Raw genomic sequence first — 19,060 nt, forward strand, 5'->3', positions numbered from 1 at the left:
GGATATCTAAAAGTCTCGACTGTTCCTCAAACACACCAATCACGAACCATTGTTTGTATACAGGATATCTAACAGTCTCGACTGTTCCTCAAACATACCAATCTCGAGCCATTGTTTGTATACAGGATATCTTACAGTCTCGACTGTTCCTCAAACATACCGATCTCGAACAATTGTTTGTATACAGGACATCTAACAGTCTCCACTGTTCCTCAAACACACCAATCTCGAACTATTGTTTGTATACAGGATATCTAAAAGTCTCGACTGTTCTTCAAACACACCAATCTCGAACTACTGTTTTTATACAAGATATCCCACAGTGTCGACTGTTCCTCAAACACACCAATCTCGAACTATTGTTTGTATACAGGATATCCCACAGTGTCGACTGTTCCTCAAACATATCAATCTCGAACTATTGTTTGTATACAGGATATCCCACAGTGTCGACTGTTCCTCAAACACATCAATCTCGAACTATTGTTTGTATACAAGATATTTAACAGTCTCGACTGTTCCTCAAACACACCAATCTCGAACTATTGTTTGTATACAGGACCTCTAACAGTCTCAACTGTATTTAACACGCATCAATCTCGAACTATTGTTTGTATACATGTCATCAAACAGTCTCGACTGTTCCTCAAACACACCAATCTCGAACTATTGTTTGTATACATGATATCCCACAGTCTCGACTGTATTTAACACGCATCAATCTCGAACTATTGTTTGTATACAGTCTCGACTGTTCCTCAAACATACCAATCTCGAACTATTGTTTCTATACAGGACATCTAACAGTCTCGACTGTTCCTCAAACACACCAATCTCGAACTATTGTTTCTATACAGGACATCTAACAGTCTCGACTGTTCCTCAAACACACCAATCTCGAACTATTGTTTGTATACAGGATATCTAAAAGTCTCGACTGTTCCTCAAACACACCAATCACGAACCATTGTTTGTATACAGGATATCTAACAGTCTCGACTGTTCCTCAAACATACCAATCTCGAGCCATTGTTTGTATACAGGATATCTTACAGTCTCGACTGTTTCTCAAACATACCGATCTCGAACAATTGTTTGTATACAGGACATCTAACAGTCTCGACTGTTCCTCAAACACACCAATCTCGAACTATTGTTTGTATACAGGATATCTAAAAGTCTCGACTGTTCTTCAAACACACCAATCTCGAACTACTGTTTTTATACAAGATATCCCACAGTGTCGACTGTTCCTCAAACACACCAATCTCGAACTATTGTTTGTATACAGGATATCCCACAGTGTCGACTGTTCCTCAAACACATCAATCTCGAACTATTGTTTGTATACAGGATATCCCACAGTGTCGACTGTTCCTCAAACACATCAATCTCGAACTATTGTTTGTATACAAGATATTTAACAGTCTCGACTGTTCCTCAAACACACCAATCTCGAACTATTGTTTGTATACAGGACCTCTAACAGTCTCAACTGTATTTAACACGCATCAATCTCGAACTATTGTTTGTATACATGTCATCAAACAGTCTCGACTGTTCCTCAAACACACCAATCTCGAACTATTGTTTGTATACATGATATCCCACAGTCTCGACTGTATTTAACACGCATCAATCTCGAACTATTGTTTGTATACAGTCTCGACTGTTCCTCAAACATACCAATCTCGAACTATTGTTTCTATACAGGACATCTAACAGTCTCGACTGTTCCTCAAACACACCAATCTCGAACTATTGTTTGTATACAGGATATCTAAAAGTCTCGACTGTTCCTCAAACACACCAATCACGAACCATTGTTTGTATACAGGATATCTAACAGTCTCGACTGTTCCTCAAACATACCAATCTCGAACCATTGTTTGTATACAGGATATCTTACAGTCTCGACTGTTCCTCAAACATACCGATCTCGAACAATTGTTTGTATACAGGATATCTAACAGTCTCGGCCGTATCTTACACAAACACCAATCTGGAACTATTGTTTGTATACAGGATATCACACAGTCGCGACAGTATCTTACACACACCAATCTGGAACTATTGCTTGTATCGATGGACACCTGGCATCTCTCAGTTAACCTTTTACATAACGATACTATGACGTCAATGTCATCCAAAGTTACAGGAAACACCGCGTTAGTTGTAACATGTTACAACACATGGACATGCTTTGACAAAAAATAATATTTCCGAATATACATACAATTAAATGTAGAAATGCAGTAGTTACTGAAAGATTAGCATGTGGTTTTCTCTTCTTTTAGCGGGACTGTTTCAAGCAGAAGTCTTCAATCAGGAAGGGCAAGAAGTCCGGCTCCAAGGAGGAGACCAAGGCATTTATCAAGGAAGAAAAGGAGGCCGTCCCTTAATTTTTACCCTCATCCTAAGAACTAAGCATTTTTGCATGGAGTTTACCTTACCTCTATTCTTTGTATGGCATACTTGATAGGAGATGTTGATAACGTTTTGAAAATGTGAAGATTTTGACAATGAGGATTTGAAATATAAATTAAATATTTACAGTGGACGTTTTTTAAACGTGACTCTCCTTATTCAACATCTGTAATGAAACACTTGTAATTTGTTCCTGGAGAATTATCCGAACATTTCTACTTTTTGTATGTTTAATTTTCTAATCCTCATTTTCCAAGTATGTTTTCCAAAAGGTAATTCCTCTCTATAGTGCCGTCATATAGCTGAGATATTGCTGAGTGCGGCATAAAACAACAAACCAAACAATCAACAACCTCTCTATAGTCAGGTTTAATCTTTCTACTGGTTGTATTTGGTATTTTCTCTGTACCTTGGTATTGACTAGATATCTTCCGCTACCGTTATGGAAGGTCCACTGTACACTTTTTTGGATAATCAGGATCTAAACTGTTTTAAAACCCTACCATTTTTGTACACCCAGCTGTATATATTTTGGATTTGTGAAATACATCTATCTATTTGAAAGTCATGTTGGGTAATATATGTCTTATATTGCGTCCATCGTGTTTTATACTGAATCGATGTACATGTATTTAAATAGTGACATTATCTGCATCAAATGTATAAGTGTTGTTTATATTGTCTGTTTAGGAATTCGATGTAGGGTACTGCGTGTTCTTTGTACATTGTGACCATACGGAGACCACATTGTATTTTTAGTTTTAATAAGCTCCTTGTTCATGCTTTACTCGGGTATGCCACTTCGTTATTCTTTCATTGTCACTTTTTGGTACAGATGCTGGAACTGGATGAGAGTCCATAAGTCAACTACATCACTATAAATACTACAACTTCTAAAATGCCATTTGAAGATAACTTTGCGTGTGTAATGCCACGTTCGTTTGATTTCATTTCATTTTAAAGAACGTTGCTCCACCAAACATGCAACCGTAGCCAATCACTTCACTCGTTGTCTTATCAAGTATTATGTTGTAGCTCTATTTTTAAAAATAAATAATTAGCCTTGTTCAATGACCTGTGGAATGTGCACATATCAGTGATTGCACAAGACCGCCTTCAAGGCGTGATTATCGGTTGCAGTGTTGTCAGAGCACTTTGTTGGAGTTTTAGTAGCCTGCTCATGTGTTTTGATTCTGTGATTTGTAAAGATTTTTGGTGTGTGATTTTTTGTAAAGTGTAATTAGTCGGACCTCATATACAAATCTGAATGATCAGTCAAATGCTGAGGCAGAACGGGAAGCCAGTACCCTGTATTACCTGAGAGCGGGGTTGTTACATTGTGTGACCCCGGCATCGCTTGTCTTTCCGTATTGATATCAGACTGATCGTCTTCGCTCGGTAGATCTTCCTCGTTGTCAAGACTATTTTGTCTAATCACTGGCTCATATCGATACTGATGAATGTGTGTGAGGTCACTGAGCGCAAATTCAGGTGATGCCATGGCGAACGCCAGTAATCTACTAAACCCTATACAGAAACAGTGATCTTCACCGAGTCTACGCTCCACCATGTTGTCACGTCACCAGATGATAACTCTGCTCATTAACTCTCGGAGTATTCCGGAATACGAGTAGGATTTAGCGTTTTCCACCTTAAATATTGCCTTTAGATTTTGTTCCTTCAAAGTACTTCTTTAAATATGCTTCAAAAATGATTTAATACTGCGTTTGTAGTTTACTGTAAATCTCCTTCAAAACTATATACTCTTAAAAAAAGAAACGCAATACGGATATTTTTTACCATAAAAGCAAACAGCGAGCCAATAGGTGCAAAATGTAGAGGTTTAATGTGTTATAGTGTCAATGACAAATTTCCTAGATCAAAATGATCACAACAAGTCGGGAAACACGTACGATTCGGAAAAAAACGCACCCAGTGAATCAACAAAAGGGCCATGGAGCTGCACGTACTGCACGTGCAGCAGCAGTATGAACGGTATTAAAGTGCAGGGTGATTGATCGCCTGGCATCTGCGTCAATCGAACAGTGCCAGTTCAAAAGCATGCAAAGATTAACAGAAGTGCAAAGAAACAACGTAATATGCCGCTTTCAGGCAGGGAAAATCCCGATCAGCTATACCCAGGGTTTATAATGTAGCGCCCAGCACCATCACAAGTCTATAGGATCGGTTTCAACAGCATGGGTCAACACGTGATCGGCCAAGGTCGGGACGACCAAGAGTAACCATCCCTCGCCCAAGATTGCTACAACCGACTGCGCTACCTTCGTGAAAGGACGACAACAGCCACATCAACCGCATCCCCTATACCCGGACTGTGCAGAATCTCCGACCAGACCGTACGAAACCGTTTAAGAGCAGCGGGTCTACGAGCAAGACGTCCTGTTCGACGCGTCATATTGAGTCGACAACAGCGTCAACAATGACTGCATTGGTGTCGTCAACACAGGGTGTGGCCTCAACTGAGATGGAGAGATGTCTGGTTCAGCGACGAATCAAGATTTCTCCTCCTCCCAGGGGATGGAAGAGCACGGGTCCACAGATGTCGATGATAATGTTACGCCGGAAACTGACAAAAAGAGGTGGACAGATTTAGTCATGAGAGATCAGGTTTGGTCCATATCCAGGGCAATCCTACGGCTCAACGATACATCAATGAAATTCTCCTACTCCACCTCCTCCCAATTGCAGCCAACGGCACAGGTGTATTCCAGCAGGACGACGCTCGACCGAATACAGCACGGATCACAAGTGCCTGTCTACACAACAACAACGTTGATGTTCTCCCCTGGCCCTCCAGATCCCCGGATTTGAACCCGATAGAGCACCTGTGGGATGAATTGGATAGACGGCTACGCCGACGTCCCCAGGATGTGATTCGCACACTCGTCTCTTCCATGGGCAGATGTCAGGGCGCTATCGATTCCAACGGGGTACATACGCGTGATTGATGGTAGCTGACCTTCACCTTGGACTTTTCCTATGTACCAATAACTGAGATGACTACAATCACCAAGTGTTCTCTCCACAACAATTGGGTTCAATACCATGTACGGTTGCTCGTATAAATGTATTTGCCTCTTCACACAAGTGCGGCTTTGCGTTTCATTTAGGTATATTTGGGATAACCCTTTCTTAATAAAGTACAGATTCTCGTTCATTTTAATCTTACGTCACATCCGGGATTCGAACCCACACTCACAGAGTGAGGCACCTTATCGCCAAACACAAAGTCAGCGATGTAACCCACTCAGCCACCGAGCACCTCAAGCATCAAGTCCCGTCAAGTAGCATTACACGTCAAGTTTCACAGCCATACAAGATGACGTTTAGAGTGAATCCCCCGTCTGTTTGCCACGCCCCGACCCTATGTACGAGACCGTTCTCGAGGCCACGTGTCTTACAAACAGACTATTCTCCGTGAACGAAGTACTCGCGAAACAAAAAGATATTAACTAAACTCATATATGAATAGGCAAGGCAGTTCATCAACAACGTGCACACATGTATGTATACAAGAATCGTTTTGGTGGGTAACGTAAAGAATACCTCGCAAATAATTTAGATGTTGATGGAAATGCGGAATAGCAGAATGACACAATAACAGTGAAGATACTATCTAAGCGTTGAGTACATAACATCACATCATAATCCAGGAAGCAGCAATGATGGCATACCCGACAACAACAACCACGCCCCAGTCCCCGTGTCTACCCCCAGGAGTACACGTGACCTCCCTGTGGTGATGCTACACTGTACTACATGTTAGCGGGGCAATTCAATATGTAAACATCGTGTTCACACGCGTCAGTGTGATGACATAGTACTGCCTGGTTTATTAAAAATCCGTCATGACATCTTAGAATCCTGCATTCCATGCCTGCAGGGGTTTCATTATACGGTTGACCATCATCTTGCTGATGACCACATTACGGCGAAAGAAAATATATATTCAGAAGCACTACTATCGTAATTTTTTAACGTTGCTAACGAATGTATTGTGGTTCCTACGCTGTTTACAGCAAGTGTGGCAAAATATTTCGGGCGGAAACTTTTGACGAACAAACACCCGAGCGTACTTGAAATTCAGTTAAATCAATACGGTGTGACTATTGCCTCTCCCCTATCACGTGCTGTGACGTCATATCTACCGCGTTACAGTGTTAAGACTTTATGAGGTTTAAATTGTAGTTTGTATCTTTTGAACAGAACATTACACAAATCGCTTTTTGCCTTTGAATAAAGCAAACGCACATACAGATTAAAACTGGTTTTCACTGATTCCTGAATTCGCTCTTTCAACCCACGGAAATATTGGCGTAATGATGCTAAATCACTAATAATTCCGCTATAACCAAAGCTTTCGCGTTTGTTTCGTCATTATGCCATGGTAGAATAAACAAATAAACATGGGGATAAACAAAACGTGTTATCAATTTCGCTGTTTCCAACCTAGATGTGATACCTGTAAGATTTTAACATTCTAATTCCAACACTGCTGCGTACGGTTACGAATAGACTCACAAGGTCTATCTCCTCACTTTTCGAATACGTTTCGAAGCGTGCAAGGGTCTGGTGTGGTTTGATCATATTGGTCTCTAAACATTTTCATCGTGTAGATATACATGTAGCTAGGTTTGTGCTAAATGGAACAAATGCCTGATCTGTGAGTGTGAGGTATGAGTGAGTGAGTGAGTTGGGTTTAACGCTGCTTTTAACATTATTCCAGTCATATCACGGCGTGTCAGCTTAATGTGGGAGGAAAGCCCGAAGTGATGCAGGCCTAAGACGTTTACCACTTCGGTGAGACCCGCGAGCACGGGTATGGTGCTGACAAACCTAGAAACATAATCGGGGCGAACCGGGATTCGAACCCACAATCATAGGTTTCTGGCGTGCCCAAGGGACGACAACTCACACAGCGAATCGCGGCGCCTTAGACGACTGGGCCACCCATGCCCCGTGTGAAGTATGACATGTAGTGACCTACATATTAGCTCAATTCCATTATGAGGTCCACGATGTTTAGGATTGCATATCTATTGAGGTTGCTTCTTCATGTTTGTAGTTCACAAACACTGCAGGTAAGGGAGGAGTTATTTGAGTGTATGTGTATGCGTTCCTGTATAAATCATTGTTCACTGGTGTCAGTTACGTGTATGTTAAAAAAATCCGGAAAGGGTATATTGTATTGTAACTTGACCTCCTCGAAGGGGGTTGCTATCATTATTTTTTAAATATTACTTACTGGTAACATATCTGTTGGATAGTGATTAAGAATCGCCAGCTTACGATATTGTCGAAATCTTACCCTGGAGACTTTTGGACAAATACTGAAAAGGGTCATGTCGGTTTTATTATACATAGATCACCATCATTGAATGAAAGGTGATTGTTGTTTTACGCCACAATCGGCATTATTCTAGCTATACAAATTGTCGTGTCTGAGCAGGCAAACCAGTAGATTACCATATGATCCACGATCCAACGATATACAATGTGTCAGGCCATACATTATACTACCCGACGACATTCACACGGGATCGCAAAGAAAGTGAGTGGGTTGGGTTTTACGCCCCTTTAACAGTATTCCAGTTACATCGCGGCGTGTCAGCTTAATGTGGGAGGAAAGCCCGAAGTGATGCAGTCGCAAAGAAAGGAAATATGTGTACATAGGTACTGACAGTCTGTGGGATTAGGTTGCAGTGTAAGCATAGCTGAGAAGACATAACCTTTCTTGACATGAATACATTCTCAGCTACACTACGACTACTCAAAACATATGACTACATATTACTTACGACCATCTTGTGGTTCTGGAATTCTTGAAACATTTTTGTCGCTATTATTGTTTGAATGAAAATTGCTATGGACTTAAGTTTCAAATGAAGTGAATGAGTTGGGTCCAGCGCTGCGTCGAAGAGAATTATGTGTCAACTTAATATTGGAGGTGTGAGTGAATGAGTTGGGTTTTAACGCCGCTTTTAACAGTATTCCAGTTATACCACAGCGTGTCAGCTTAATGTGGGAGGAAAGCCCGAAGTGTTGCAGGTCTCAGACGTTTACCACTTCGGTGAAACCCACGAGCACGGGTATGGTGCTGACAAACCATAAGTTTCTGGAATGCCGTTCGTTTTCAGCCGTGCACGACTGTCGAAGATACCCCACGCCCTCATGGCAAAATACATTAGAGCGTCACGTACTGTATATTAACACTGACAGATTGTGATTGTTTTTTGTTTAACGCCTCACTCAGCAATATTCCAGCTATATGACGGCGGTCTGTAAAATAATCGAGTCTGTACCAGACAATCCAGTGATTGACATCATGAGCATCAATCCACGCCATTGAGATCGATGACATGCATCAACCAAGTCAACGCGCCTGACCACCCAATTCCGTTAGTCGCCTCTTACGACAAGCATAGTCGCCTTTTACGGCAAGCATGGGTTGCTGAAGACCTACTCTACACCGGATCTTCACGGGTCATTAACACTGACCTCAGATGTACATCAAACCGTTTAACGCCCGTGATATTCCTACAATAAATAATATGCCTCGAGAGACGAACAGGTGCGTGACAAACTAGTTTCTGTAGTACACAAACCAACCCAATGGAAGCTTGATAATCTAGGGAAAACGCCATTGACACAACAAAACACCATAACACATATATGCAATCCAAAATACTTAATTCAATGTAGAACCTTAATAAGTGAACATGAAGGTATATGATTGTGGGCCCGATAGCAACAAACACATATCGCCGATGGACCAGTCCGGTCTCTACGCCCAAGTTCAGGACAGATTAGTCAGAAAGCTGGCATTGAGAAATCGGATGAAAACTTCCACTCAGATAAGGAACCGGTTGCAACAAGCAACTGGTGTAAGATCCATGTCCAGACGGTGCCAAATCCTCTGCACAGATGTGTAGACGGCACAGATGGCACATTAGCCTAGTGGTAAAAGCGTTCGCTCGTCACGCCGAAGACCCGGGTTCGCTTCCCGACACAGTTACAATGTGTGAAGCCAATTCCTGGTGCCCCACCCCCCGTGATATTGCTGGAACATTGCTAAAAGCGGCGTGAAACTATATTCACTCACTCACGCACTCATCAACGAGGAAATGAGCAAAGGCAGCTGACACCCCATCATTCTCAGTCAGCTCCACTTCTTCAAAGTAGTCATAGATTTCATCAGCTCGTCATCGAGCCTCTTCTATTACGTTCTTCATTACGCCAAGGCAACAAATCGGTAGTTGCGCCGTCATTTTGGAAGGATGGGCAAGCGCTTCGAACTGTTGCAGACCCCGGGATGAGCGATTAATTTGCTTTCTCTCTGCGATTCGTGACTTGCAAGGTGCCCCAGCTCAGCCAGTGTGGTTACGGACATTATGCTATGGACATCCGCTGCTGATTGGATAATCCACTCTGTGTCAACGTGATTGCCGGGTTTATAGTTTGGTAGAATATCGGTGACACCTCGTTATGCAAATATCTGCCGCAATTATTTACGTGCATCAATAACAAGAGAATATAAAACAACAAACTCTAGTCCACGTGGTCCGACCACATGTTCAAGAATACGAGCGCATAATACAGCACACCATGACATGAAATCCTGAAGATGTTCAAAGACGTGTATGTCTATAAGAGGAAATTGGTTCCTACAAATAAGCAGACAAGTGTAATGTACACATTACTTGAAATCATGAATATTTATAGAACAGGATGCAGACAGCATCACACACTATAACTGGTAAAGTGTGTTGGTTTTTCAGTTTAAGCAAACAAGTTGATGCAAGTAATATTGATGTACTTGCCAAGAGGTAAATATATAGAAGCACACACCACCTAAGCAGACACGCCCATGTCACATGCATTAGTGTTGATGAGTGTTTTGTCCAATGTTTACACAGGTAGTCACTGCTGTGATGCTGCTTTGCGATGATTTTTTTACCGGGTTCAACGCCAGGTGGGTGTAAACATGACATTGAAAAGGTTCATGGCGAATGTAAACTTCCAGGTTCTGAAATGAATATCATCATAAAGAAACCCCAGTTCGTTTCTGTATGTACATCAGAGGTGTGTGTGTTAAATATTACATTTATCCTCTGAATCCAATGGTATTGTAGATATACAAGTTGTACCTCGGTTTTGAAGTGAATTTCATGTAACAACCTATAGATGGGTTGCCTTGTCTGAGGACCGATAGGTGAGGGTATGTTCTGATACTGATTCCTGTGTATCAACATAATGAGTTCCACATTGGATACCTGTGCGTTCTTGTTGCTGTTGTTCCTTTTCTGTTGTCAAGGCACTGAAGGTAAGTGAGAAAGTGGTTTCATACAAATATCAATTATATGTGTTCTTTTTGCAATTCTTGAGCTCAGATACAGGGCTTACATGATGGCACCATGATGTATGTGTGTATGTATGCGTGTGTGTGTGTGTGTGTGTGTGTGTGTGTGTGTGTGTGTGTGTGCGCGTGCGCGCGCGTGTGTGTGTGTATGTTTGTGTGTGTGTGTGTGCTTGTGTGTGTTTATGTCTGTCTGTCTGTGTATGTAGCCTGTGAGAACGTACGTACATGTATGATTTAATGTGTGTTCACAGGGTCTCTTGTACTGTCAAGTTCTTCAACGACAGCAACCGAAGGAGACAACTTCACACTGATATGCACCAGCAACACCACGGGTGGAGACGGTTACTCTATACAGTGGTATAGGAGCGGTACTCTTTTATTCAAGACGACATTCCATCCACCACAGTCGTGTGAGCTACCTGTAGTCAACCACATCGTCTACAGGCCCATGTACGTAGGTCGCACCACTGTCAGCTGTGATGTCTTCCAGCACAATGTTACTGTCCTCATAAACCCTTCCTACGACTACAACACGTTTTGGCGGTGTGGGGATACTGTGAGAAGGCAAAAGAGCAACACTATAACGATCAGTAAGTTATTTTTTTTTATCCAACATCTGTATCTGTTGTCAATGACATGTGTATTCCCTTACTCACATTTCAGCCACAACCGTACTTATGCCTTATATGCAATAGCTACAGAACAAATGTGGTTATAATTATTCCATGGTCTGCTTGTCATAATTTATAATTAAGAAATAAAGTTTGCTCTGGCCTCATGTGAAGTATAATAAAACTGTTGTGGTTAAGAACTTGAGTGTGAGTGCTTTGACATTATAACAGTTCAGGGCAAAGCTATACTGAACAACAAAAGTTCCTGTGACATTGAATAAAATTTCATGCAAAGTTATGTTTTTTACCAAATCTGAAACAAATTCGGTTTGCAACAGATAAAAGTCTCCTGTAAGTGTTCAAATGGTTTAATTTGCCATACTGACTTCAGAAACTGCATGAGTTCGTAAAAAAACATGAACATGCCAAAATTACAACTTACAAATCAATAGCGCGTGTGTCCACCTCTGGTTGCGATGCAAGCAACACATCTTCGTGTCATGGAATGGACCAGGCGTCGCACAAAGTCCTGTGGGATATCTGTCAATATCTGCTGGGCATGTTTCGAAATTCATGGAGTGTCTGTGGAACACGCAATCTCATTAAAATCAGATCTTAGTTCTCGCTACCGCTAAACAAAGATCTGAGGGCATCCCATTAGGGGCCACATCAGAACGACCTTTAATCCGACCAATCAGACCGTCCCTTACCAGATAATGAAAGTGAAAGTCGGAATGTGATTTCTGATCATGCAACCTCGGAAACTTTAACACAGGGGTTTCCGAACGATGGATTCGGGCTTAACGACTGAATCCATACAACCCAGACCATATATTAGCCATTCCAGAATGTTCTTTTGTTCAGGTTTCAAATTTTTAATCGAGAACTTATCAAAATATGTTTAGAAGCGTAGTCGCCAATTTGAAATTAGTGCCGTAAAGCAAGAGAAAGCTGCCTTCTGATTGGCTAATGTCGACTTCTTGTCAGTCATTCCATTTGTCGGTCAAAGTTTGTGGAAGGTCGGTCTGACGTGACTCGTAATGGGATGTCTTCAGATCTTTGTTTACCCGTAGCGAGAACTAAGATCTGTTTTTAATGAGATTGGTGGAACACGTGGTTGACGTCGAAGGCGACGATCCCATGTGTGCTCGATTGGTGAGAGATCAGGGGAGAGAGGCGACCGGGGGATGACATTCTCGTTGTTTTGTTGAAGAGAATCCTGAACAAGTTGAGCAATATTAGGCCGGGCGTTGTCACGTTGAAAGGTAATGCCTGGGCCATGACGACGCCAAAACGGTAAAACAACAGGGCCGATGATCTCGTCGCGGTAGCGCTGTCCATTGAGATTTCCATCTAACACTATCAAACGGGTCCTCTGTCTTGCTGTAATCCCACCCCATACCATAACGCTGCCGCCCCCGAACCAATCTTCTTCCATGACACAATGATTGACGTAACATTCGTCTCGTCGTCGGTACACTCGATTCCGTCCATTGCTGTGGCTGAGGTGAAAACGTCAGTGAATAGAACTTGTCCCCACTGCATGGCCGTCCAGCGTAGACGTGCTTGACGGTGGTTTCCTGTCAAAATGGGACGTCTGGCGTTTTTTCTGGCGACAGTCCCTGCACATCTGAGGCGACGACGTACGGTTTGTGAAGATATTCGTCGAAGGGCAGGGATGCTTCTTGCAGTCACTGTTGCTGGCTGGAATCGATTTCGCTGCAATCCAGTTGTCGTGATGATTATTGGTTGCGCGTGGCCTGCCACTCCGAGGATGGTCTCAGACTGCATTCATCTGTTGCCAATGTTGCCATTAACACCAAATGGTGTTTCTGTGGACGTTGACGTTGACTCAAACCTGCTTCAAGCATACTAATAGCTCGCAGACGCTCATTTTCAGACAGGCGTGGCATTTCGTAATGTTGAATAATTACGAAATTTTGTTGTTTTTCTGAGTGGTTGCTGTCAGCACGATGCTAAACAATGCATATGGAATCCCATTTACGCACATGTTTTATACCCATTTCTATGGTAGTGAAATGCATGGGGCTTGCATAAAAGTCAACTTCTGCAATGGAATGCATGCTTTTATGTAGCCGTTGCCTTTTTGTGACTTGATTCCATACATGTTCTACAATATTGAAAACGAAACTTTACTTGTTTGAAAAATACACTAAAATATTGGTGTCCAAGCAACTTTTGTTGTTGAGTATATATTGTATAACACTACACATGAGAAAAGAACAAACTTCATTACTTTTCGTAAATGCCGAATGTAAAACTAATCAAGTGTATTCTTCGAGATGGGTTTAAAATCCAATCTGTACTAAACGTGCCTTAAATCCCCGAACAGGGCCAACTGACGGGCTGATCTACGGTGTAGTTGGCGCCTTTCATCTTTTTAGCATAGCATCTTAGAACTGTCAGTTTCATATAAGTGAGCTAAAGCATCCATTCCAGTTTCAGACCAGCCATCTGTACAACCTAGGACAACGTCGGTTTTTCCACCTCAATCGACTGTTCCAACGACGTCCACTGTTCAACAACAAACCTGTACCGTAGCACCGACTGCCACTGTTCTAACAACTTCCACTGTTCCATCAACATCCACTGTTCCACCAGCCTCCACCGTAACACCGACTTCCACTGTTCCATCAACCTCCACAGTTCCATCAACCTCCACTGTTCCACCGACTTCCACTGTTCCAACGACTTCCACTGTTCCACCAGCCTCCACCGTAACTCCGACTGCCACTGTTCCAGCGACTTCCACTGTTCCACCAGCCTCCACCGTAACTCCGACTTCCACTGTTCCACCAGCCTCCACCGTAACTCCGACTGCCACTGTTCCAGCGACTTCCACTGTTCCACCAGCCTCCACCGTAACTCCGACTTCCACTGTTCCACCAACCTCCACCGTAACTCCGACTTCCACTGTTCCAACGACTTCCACTGTTCCATCTACGTCAACTGCACCTCAAGCAATAACTACACCATCTTCAACCACCTTAACTGTTTCATCAGCATCAAACATCTCTGCCACACCTTTTGCTACAACGTTTTCGACAATTACTACATCAGCAACAACAGTGTCAGCATTCGAAGGTGAGATGAAGCGAGGTGAGGTGAGGTGAGGTGAGGTGAGGTGAGGTGAGGTGAAATTTGGTTTAACGTTGCGTCCAAGATTATTGCACTTATATAGCGACGTAGTATCAGCACGTACGTCTATTTCCTAACTTATAGTAATTGACGTGATGTATGTATGAATGTGTTATTGACATACTTGCGTTTGGGTCGCCGAAACTCTCCGTCAGTATCTACCATATCTGAGGTTCTATCAGGGATGTGGCCCGGTAGGCGCACTCCTAATATACCTGTGGCTTAGAGGGTGGCCGGGTACGTCAGGCATGGAGGCAATAGTCCGTGTGGGACACGTCTCCGACTTAACAATTAACGTTCCAATTCACAATCTGCTTGAATCAGAGAAAGAAGTAACTTTTGATATTCATATTTTACATGCGTGCTATGCTCGACCAGGCTGGACCTCGGGTCGATTCGATAGCACTCGTTTCGGTCATTGCTTACTATTTTTTCTTATTCCGTACCTGTCAATCGATAATCAAGTAACCAATACCCCCAAATTGATATTATTCATTTGTGACATTTTTCCGGGTTCTGAGCTTCCAAGTGATCTGCTAAAATACAACCAACAACTATCACGTGACCTCCTATATCGGTTGGTCTCTCAACCCTTCCTCGACTGATACTGTCACGTACTGGTATCACTGTCATTCACCAGCAGGTTATTTCTGAAACGTTTTGGTTCCGTATTGTTTTTATCCCATATTGGCAACCCTCACAGAACAGTCAAAAACGGTGTCAGAATGCTCACACTAATGGTTTAACATTTGTAAGGATTCTTTACCTTCTACCAGCCATTCATTGCAATCCTCAGGAACAAATCCATTTGAAAACGCCCAATAATGACCTGCCAGAAAGAAGGACATGCACTACTGCCTAGATACTGCCTAGTTACTGCCTAGATACTGCCTGTATACTTCCAACAAGCATGACGTACATGGTGCGTCCATCCGTCAAGTTGTTAACGTCTGTAATTAATGCCACTACTTAAAGCGCAACGTCATGTGGTACATTTTGCTTAATTCTGCATACGTTTATTGAAACTAATGTGAAGGTTAAATAACAGAATTGAGGAGCTTGTCACAAGAGTTTGTTTGATTTGTTTAATTCAAAACCCTGTGCAGTACTGTTGTCCAGGATGTACACAGTTACGTTGTCAGTATTTGTTTTTCAGTTCAAAACTGGGGCTTGCAAGGTGTTGTGTACATCGTAGTTGGATGTGCTGCGGCCGTACTTGTCATCATCGTCATCGCCGTCGTCGTTGTGTATATCAGAAGGCGACGTCACCCATCTGAAGGTACACATCGATATAAACTCAACAACAAAAGTTCCCGTGACACCAATATTTTAGTGTATTTTTCAAACAAGTAAAGTTTGGTTTTCATTATTGTAGTACATATATGGAATCAAGTCACAAAAACGCAACTGCTACATAAAAGCATGCATTCCATGCAAAAGTTGACTTCACTACCCAAGAATAGGTATAAAAACATGTGCGTTAACGGGATTCCATATGCATTGTTTAGCATCGTGCGGACAACAACCACTCAGAAAAACAACAAAATTACGCAATTATTCAACATTACGAAATGCCACGCCTGTCTGAAAATGAGCATCTGCGAGCCATTGGTATACTTGAAGCAGGATCGAGTCAACGTGATTTTGCAAGACAATTTAACGTCCACAGAAACACCATATGGTGTTAATGGCAACATTGGCAACAGATGAATGCAGTCTGAGACCATCCTCGGAGTGGCAGGCCATGTGTAACCAATAATCAACAAGACAACTGGATTCGAACAACACACATACGAAATCGATTCCAGCCAGCAACAGTGACCCTTCAGACGTCCCATTTTGACAGGAAACAACCGTCAAGCACGTCTACAGTGGTGCAGACAGCGTCTACGCTGGACGGCCAGGCAGTGGAGACAAATTTCTATTCACTGACGAGTCTCGTTGTCAACTCAGCCACAGCGATGGACGGATTCGAGTGTACCTACGTCGAAGTGAACGTTACGTCAATCATTGTGTCATGGAATAAGATCGGTTCGGGGGCGGCAGCGTTATGGTATGGGGTGGGATTACAGCAACACAGAGGACCCGTTTTATAGTGGTAGACGGAAATCTCAATGGACAACGCTAATGCGGCGAGATCATCGGCCCTGTTGTTCTACCGTTTTGGCGTCGTCATGGCCCAGGCATTACCTTTCAACATGACAACGCCCGGCCTAATATTGTTCGACATGTTCAGGATTGTCTTCAACAAAACAACGTGAATGTCATCCCCTGGTCGGCTCGGCCCCCTGATGCCTCACCAATCGAGCACATGTGGGATGAGATGGATCGTCGCCTTCGACGTCAACCACGTGTTCCAAAGACACTCCAGGAACTTTAAAACATACTCCAGCAGATGTGGAAAGATATCCCACAGGACTTTGTGCGACGCCTGGTCCATTCCATGACACGAAGATGTGTTGCTTGCATCGCAACCAGTGGTGGACACACACGCTGTTGATTTGTAAATTGACATTTTGGCATGTTCATGTTTTTTTATGAAATCATGCATTTTCTGAAGTCAGTATGGCAAATTAAACCATTTGAACACTTACAGGAGTCTTGTGTCTGTTGCAAACTGAAATTGTTTCAGATTTTGTAAAAAATATAACTTGGCATTAAATCTTATTCAATGTCACAGGAACTTTTGTTTTTCCGTATACTATAGCAGTTCTGAATCCTTCTCAATTCAGTAAGGTACTGTCAGGATACCGGCGTGATATTTAACGTTGTGTTACCTTCAGAAGGGAATACAGAATTTGAAATTGTTTTTTGTGAATGCGTTTCGAATCACATTTCCAGTCGAGGCCGAAGCAGAGACAAGTACATACGACAACCTGACAGAAACGCCCCCAGTATCTTACGAGTCCATCAGAGTATCTCCATATCAGAACAGCGGTGCTCAATATTACGGTAACCACTATCTTAAACAGCTGTACCCTTGAAAACAAAACGTAAGCTTGCATAATAAGCTGTACACACGAAGCGATTTCAGTCTCAAGCAGAATCATATGCTTCCTTCTCTGTTCTAATGTAGATATTGTATCAAATTAGTGCCAAATTAATCTGATACTATGACATTATTTTACTGACCTTCAATATTTGTCATTCGTTTCCAGATCCTGGGAATTACATAAACATTCATGTAAAGTGATGACATCAAAGGGCAGTAACGCATACCTCGTGAACTGATAATCGTGTTTACCTTTCGTGTAGTTTACTTTTAATGTTAACATATGACAGTTACCTTGGAGAATGTACCTATGTTATTTTATTGTATTAACCTTTGTACTATGTGAACATATAGCATACCAAACTGTATCACCACAAGGGGCGGTCGTGTAGCCTTGTGGTTAAAGCGTTCGCTCGTCACGCCGAAGACCCAGGTTCGATTCCCGACATGGGTACAATGTGTGAAGCCCATTTCTGGTGTCCCACGCCGTGAAATTGGTGGAATATTGCCAAAAGTGGCGTAAAACCAAACTCACTCACTCACTCACTTAGTATCACCACACTTTTGATCGGAATATTCGCGTCTTGATAACTTGCTGGTTCTATTGTTGATTTATTAAATTATTGACTCATTTATAAGTTTGCATACAAAGAGTGGATATTTTATAATGTATCTTTATTTATTAAAACAAAATTGATGGTTAAGTTTCGTGAATGATTCTTCGGTTACATACATGATTCGCATGACATGTAGGGTTCTAGATCTAGGTCCAGTAAGGATAGTTTGATTCAGAATCGCCAGACATTTGAAAATCAATGTGTACAGATGAATATAAACAACTTTAGGTATACTAGATGAACTGATTTGAGAAGATTTAAACATTAGTATACAGCCGACATGGTTCAAGCAGTCGACATAGTTCAGACAGTCGACATAGTTCAGACAGCCGACATGGTTCAGACAGCCGACATGGTTCAGACAGTCGATATAGTTCAGACAGCCGACATGGTTCAGACAGTCGATATAGTTCAGACAGTCGACATGGTTCCGACAGCTGACATAGTTCAGACAGACGACACGGTTCAGACAGTCGACATAGTTCAGACAGCCGACATGGTTCAGACAGTCGACATGGTTCAGACAGCCGACATGGTTCAGACAGTCGACATAGTTCAGACAGACGACATGGTTCAGACAGTCGATATAGTTCAGACAGGCGCATGTTGTTAATGCTTATGCATAGAAATGTCAACTATGCCCATATCTGAGCATCTATCAATATTCATGTGCAACCAGATTTGGAACCGGTTTCAGTTTGGTCTGTGAACGAACAAATGTTGTTATGTATTTACACTTAAATATATATTTAACGATGGTAATAAATAAAATACCACACTCATTCTCGTTAGATACCAATTTAACAAAACTCGTGAACTTTCCATGGTATCTAACGAGAATGAGTGTGGTAGTCGCTATAGGTAACATATTAAT

The 19,060-nt window shown here is 42.2% G+C and overlaps 2 protein-coding genes across 2 annotated transcripts; one reads left to right on the forward strand and one right to left on the reverse strand.

The window, feature by feature from the left end:
• Positions 1-13,902: 13,902 nt before the first annotated feature.
• LOC139457036 (uncharacterized) lies at positions 13,903-14,379 on the reverse strand. The gene has a single exon (XM_071238481.1). The coding sequence runs from the start codon at positions 14,377-14,379 to the stop codon at positions 13,903-13,905; it is 477 nt and encodes a 158-aa protein (XP_071094582.1).
• Positions 14,380-18,466: 4,087 nt separating this feature from the next.
• LOC139457037 (110 kDa antigen-like) lies at positions 18,467-18,799 on the forward strand. The gene has a single exon (XM_071238482.1). The coding sequence runs from the start codon at positions 18,467-18,469 to the stop codon at positions 18,797-18,799; it is 333 nt and encodes a 110-aa protein (XP_071094583.1).
• The last annotated feature ends 261 nt before the right edge of the window (positions 18,800-19,060 follow it).

The sequence above is a fragment of the Haliotis cracherodii genome, unplaced genomic scaffold (genome assembly GCF_022045235.1).
Source record: "Haliotis cracherodii isolate W230 unplaced genomic scaffold, xgHalCrac1.p SCAF_12, whole genome shotgun sequence".
NCBI classification, from domain to species: Eukaryota; Metazoa; Mollusca; class Gastropoda; order Lepetellida; family Haliotidae; genus Haliotis; species Haliotis cracherodii.

Bases quoted from the DNA above. Each gene is read 5' to 3' on its own strand.
- LOC139457036 (XM_071238481.1), bottom strand. From the start codon at position 14,379: ATGGAACAGTGGAAGTCGTTGGAACAGTGGAAGTCGGAGTTACGGTGG.
- LOC139457037 (XM_071238482.1), top strand. From the start codon at position 18,467: ATGGTTCAAGCAGTCGACATAGTTCAGACAGTCGACATAGTTCAGACA.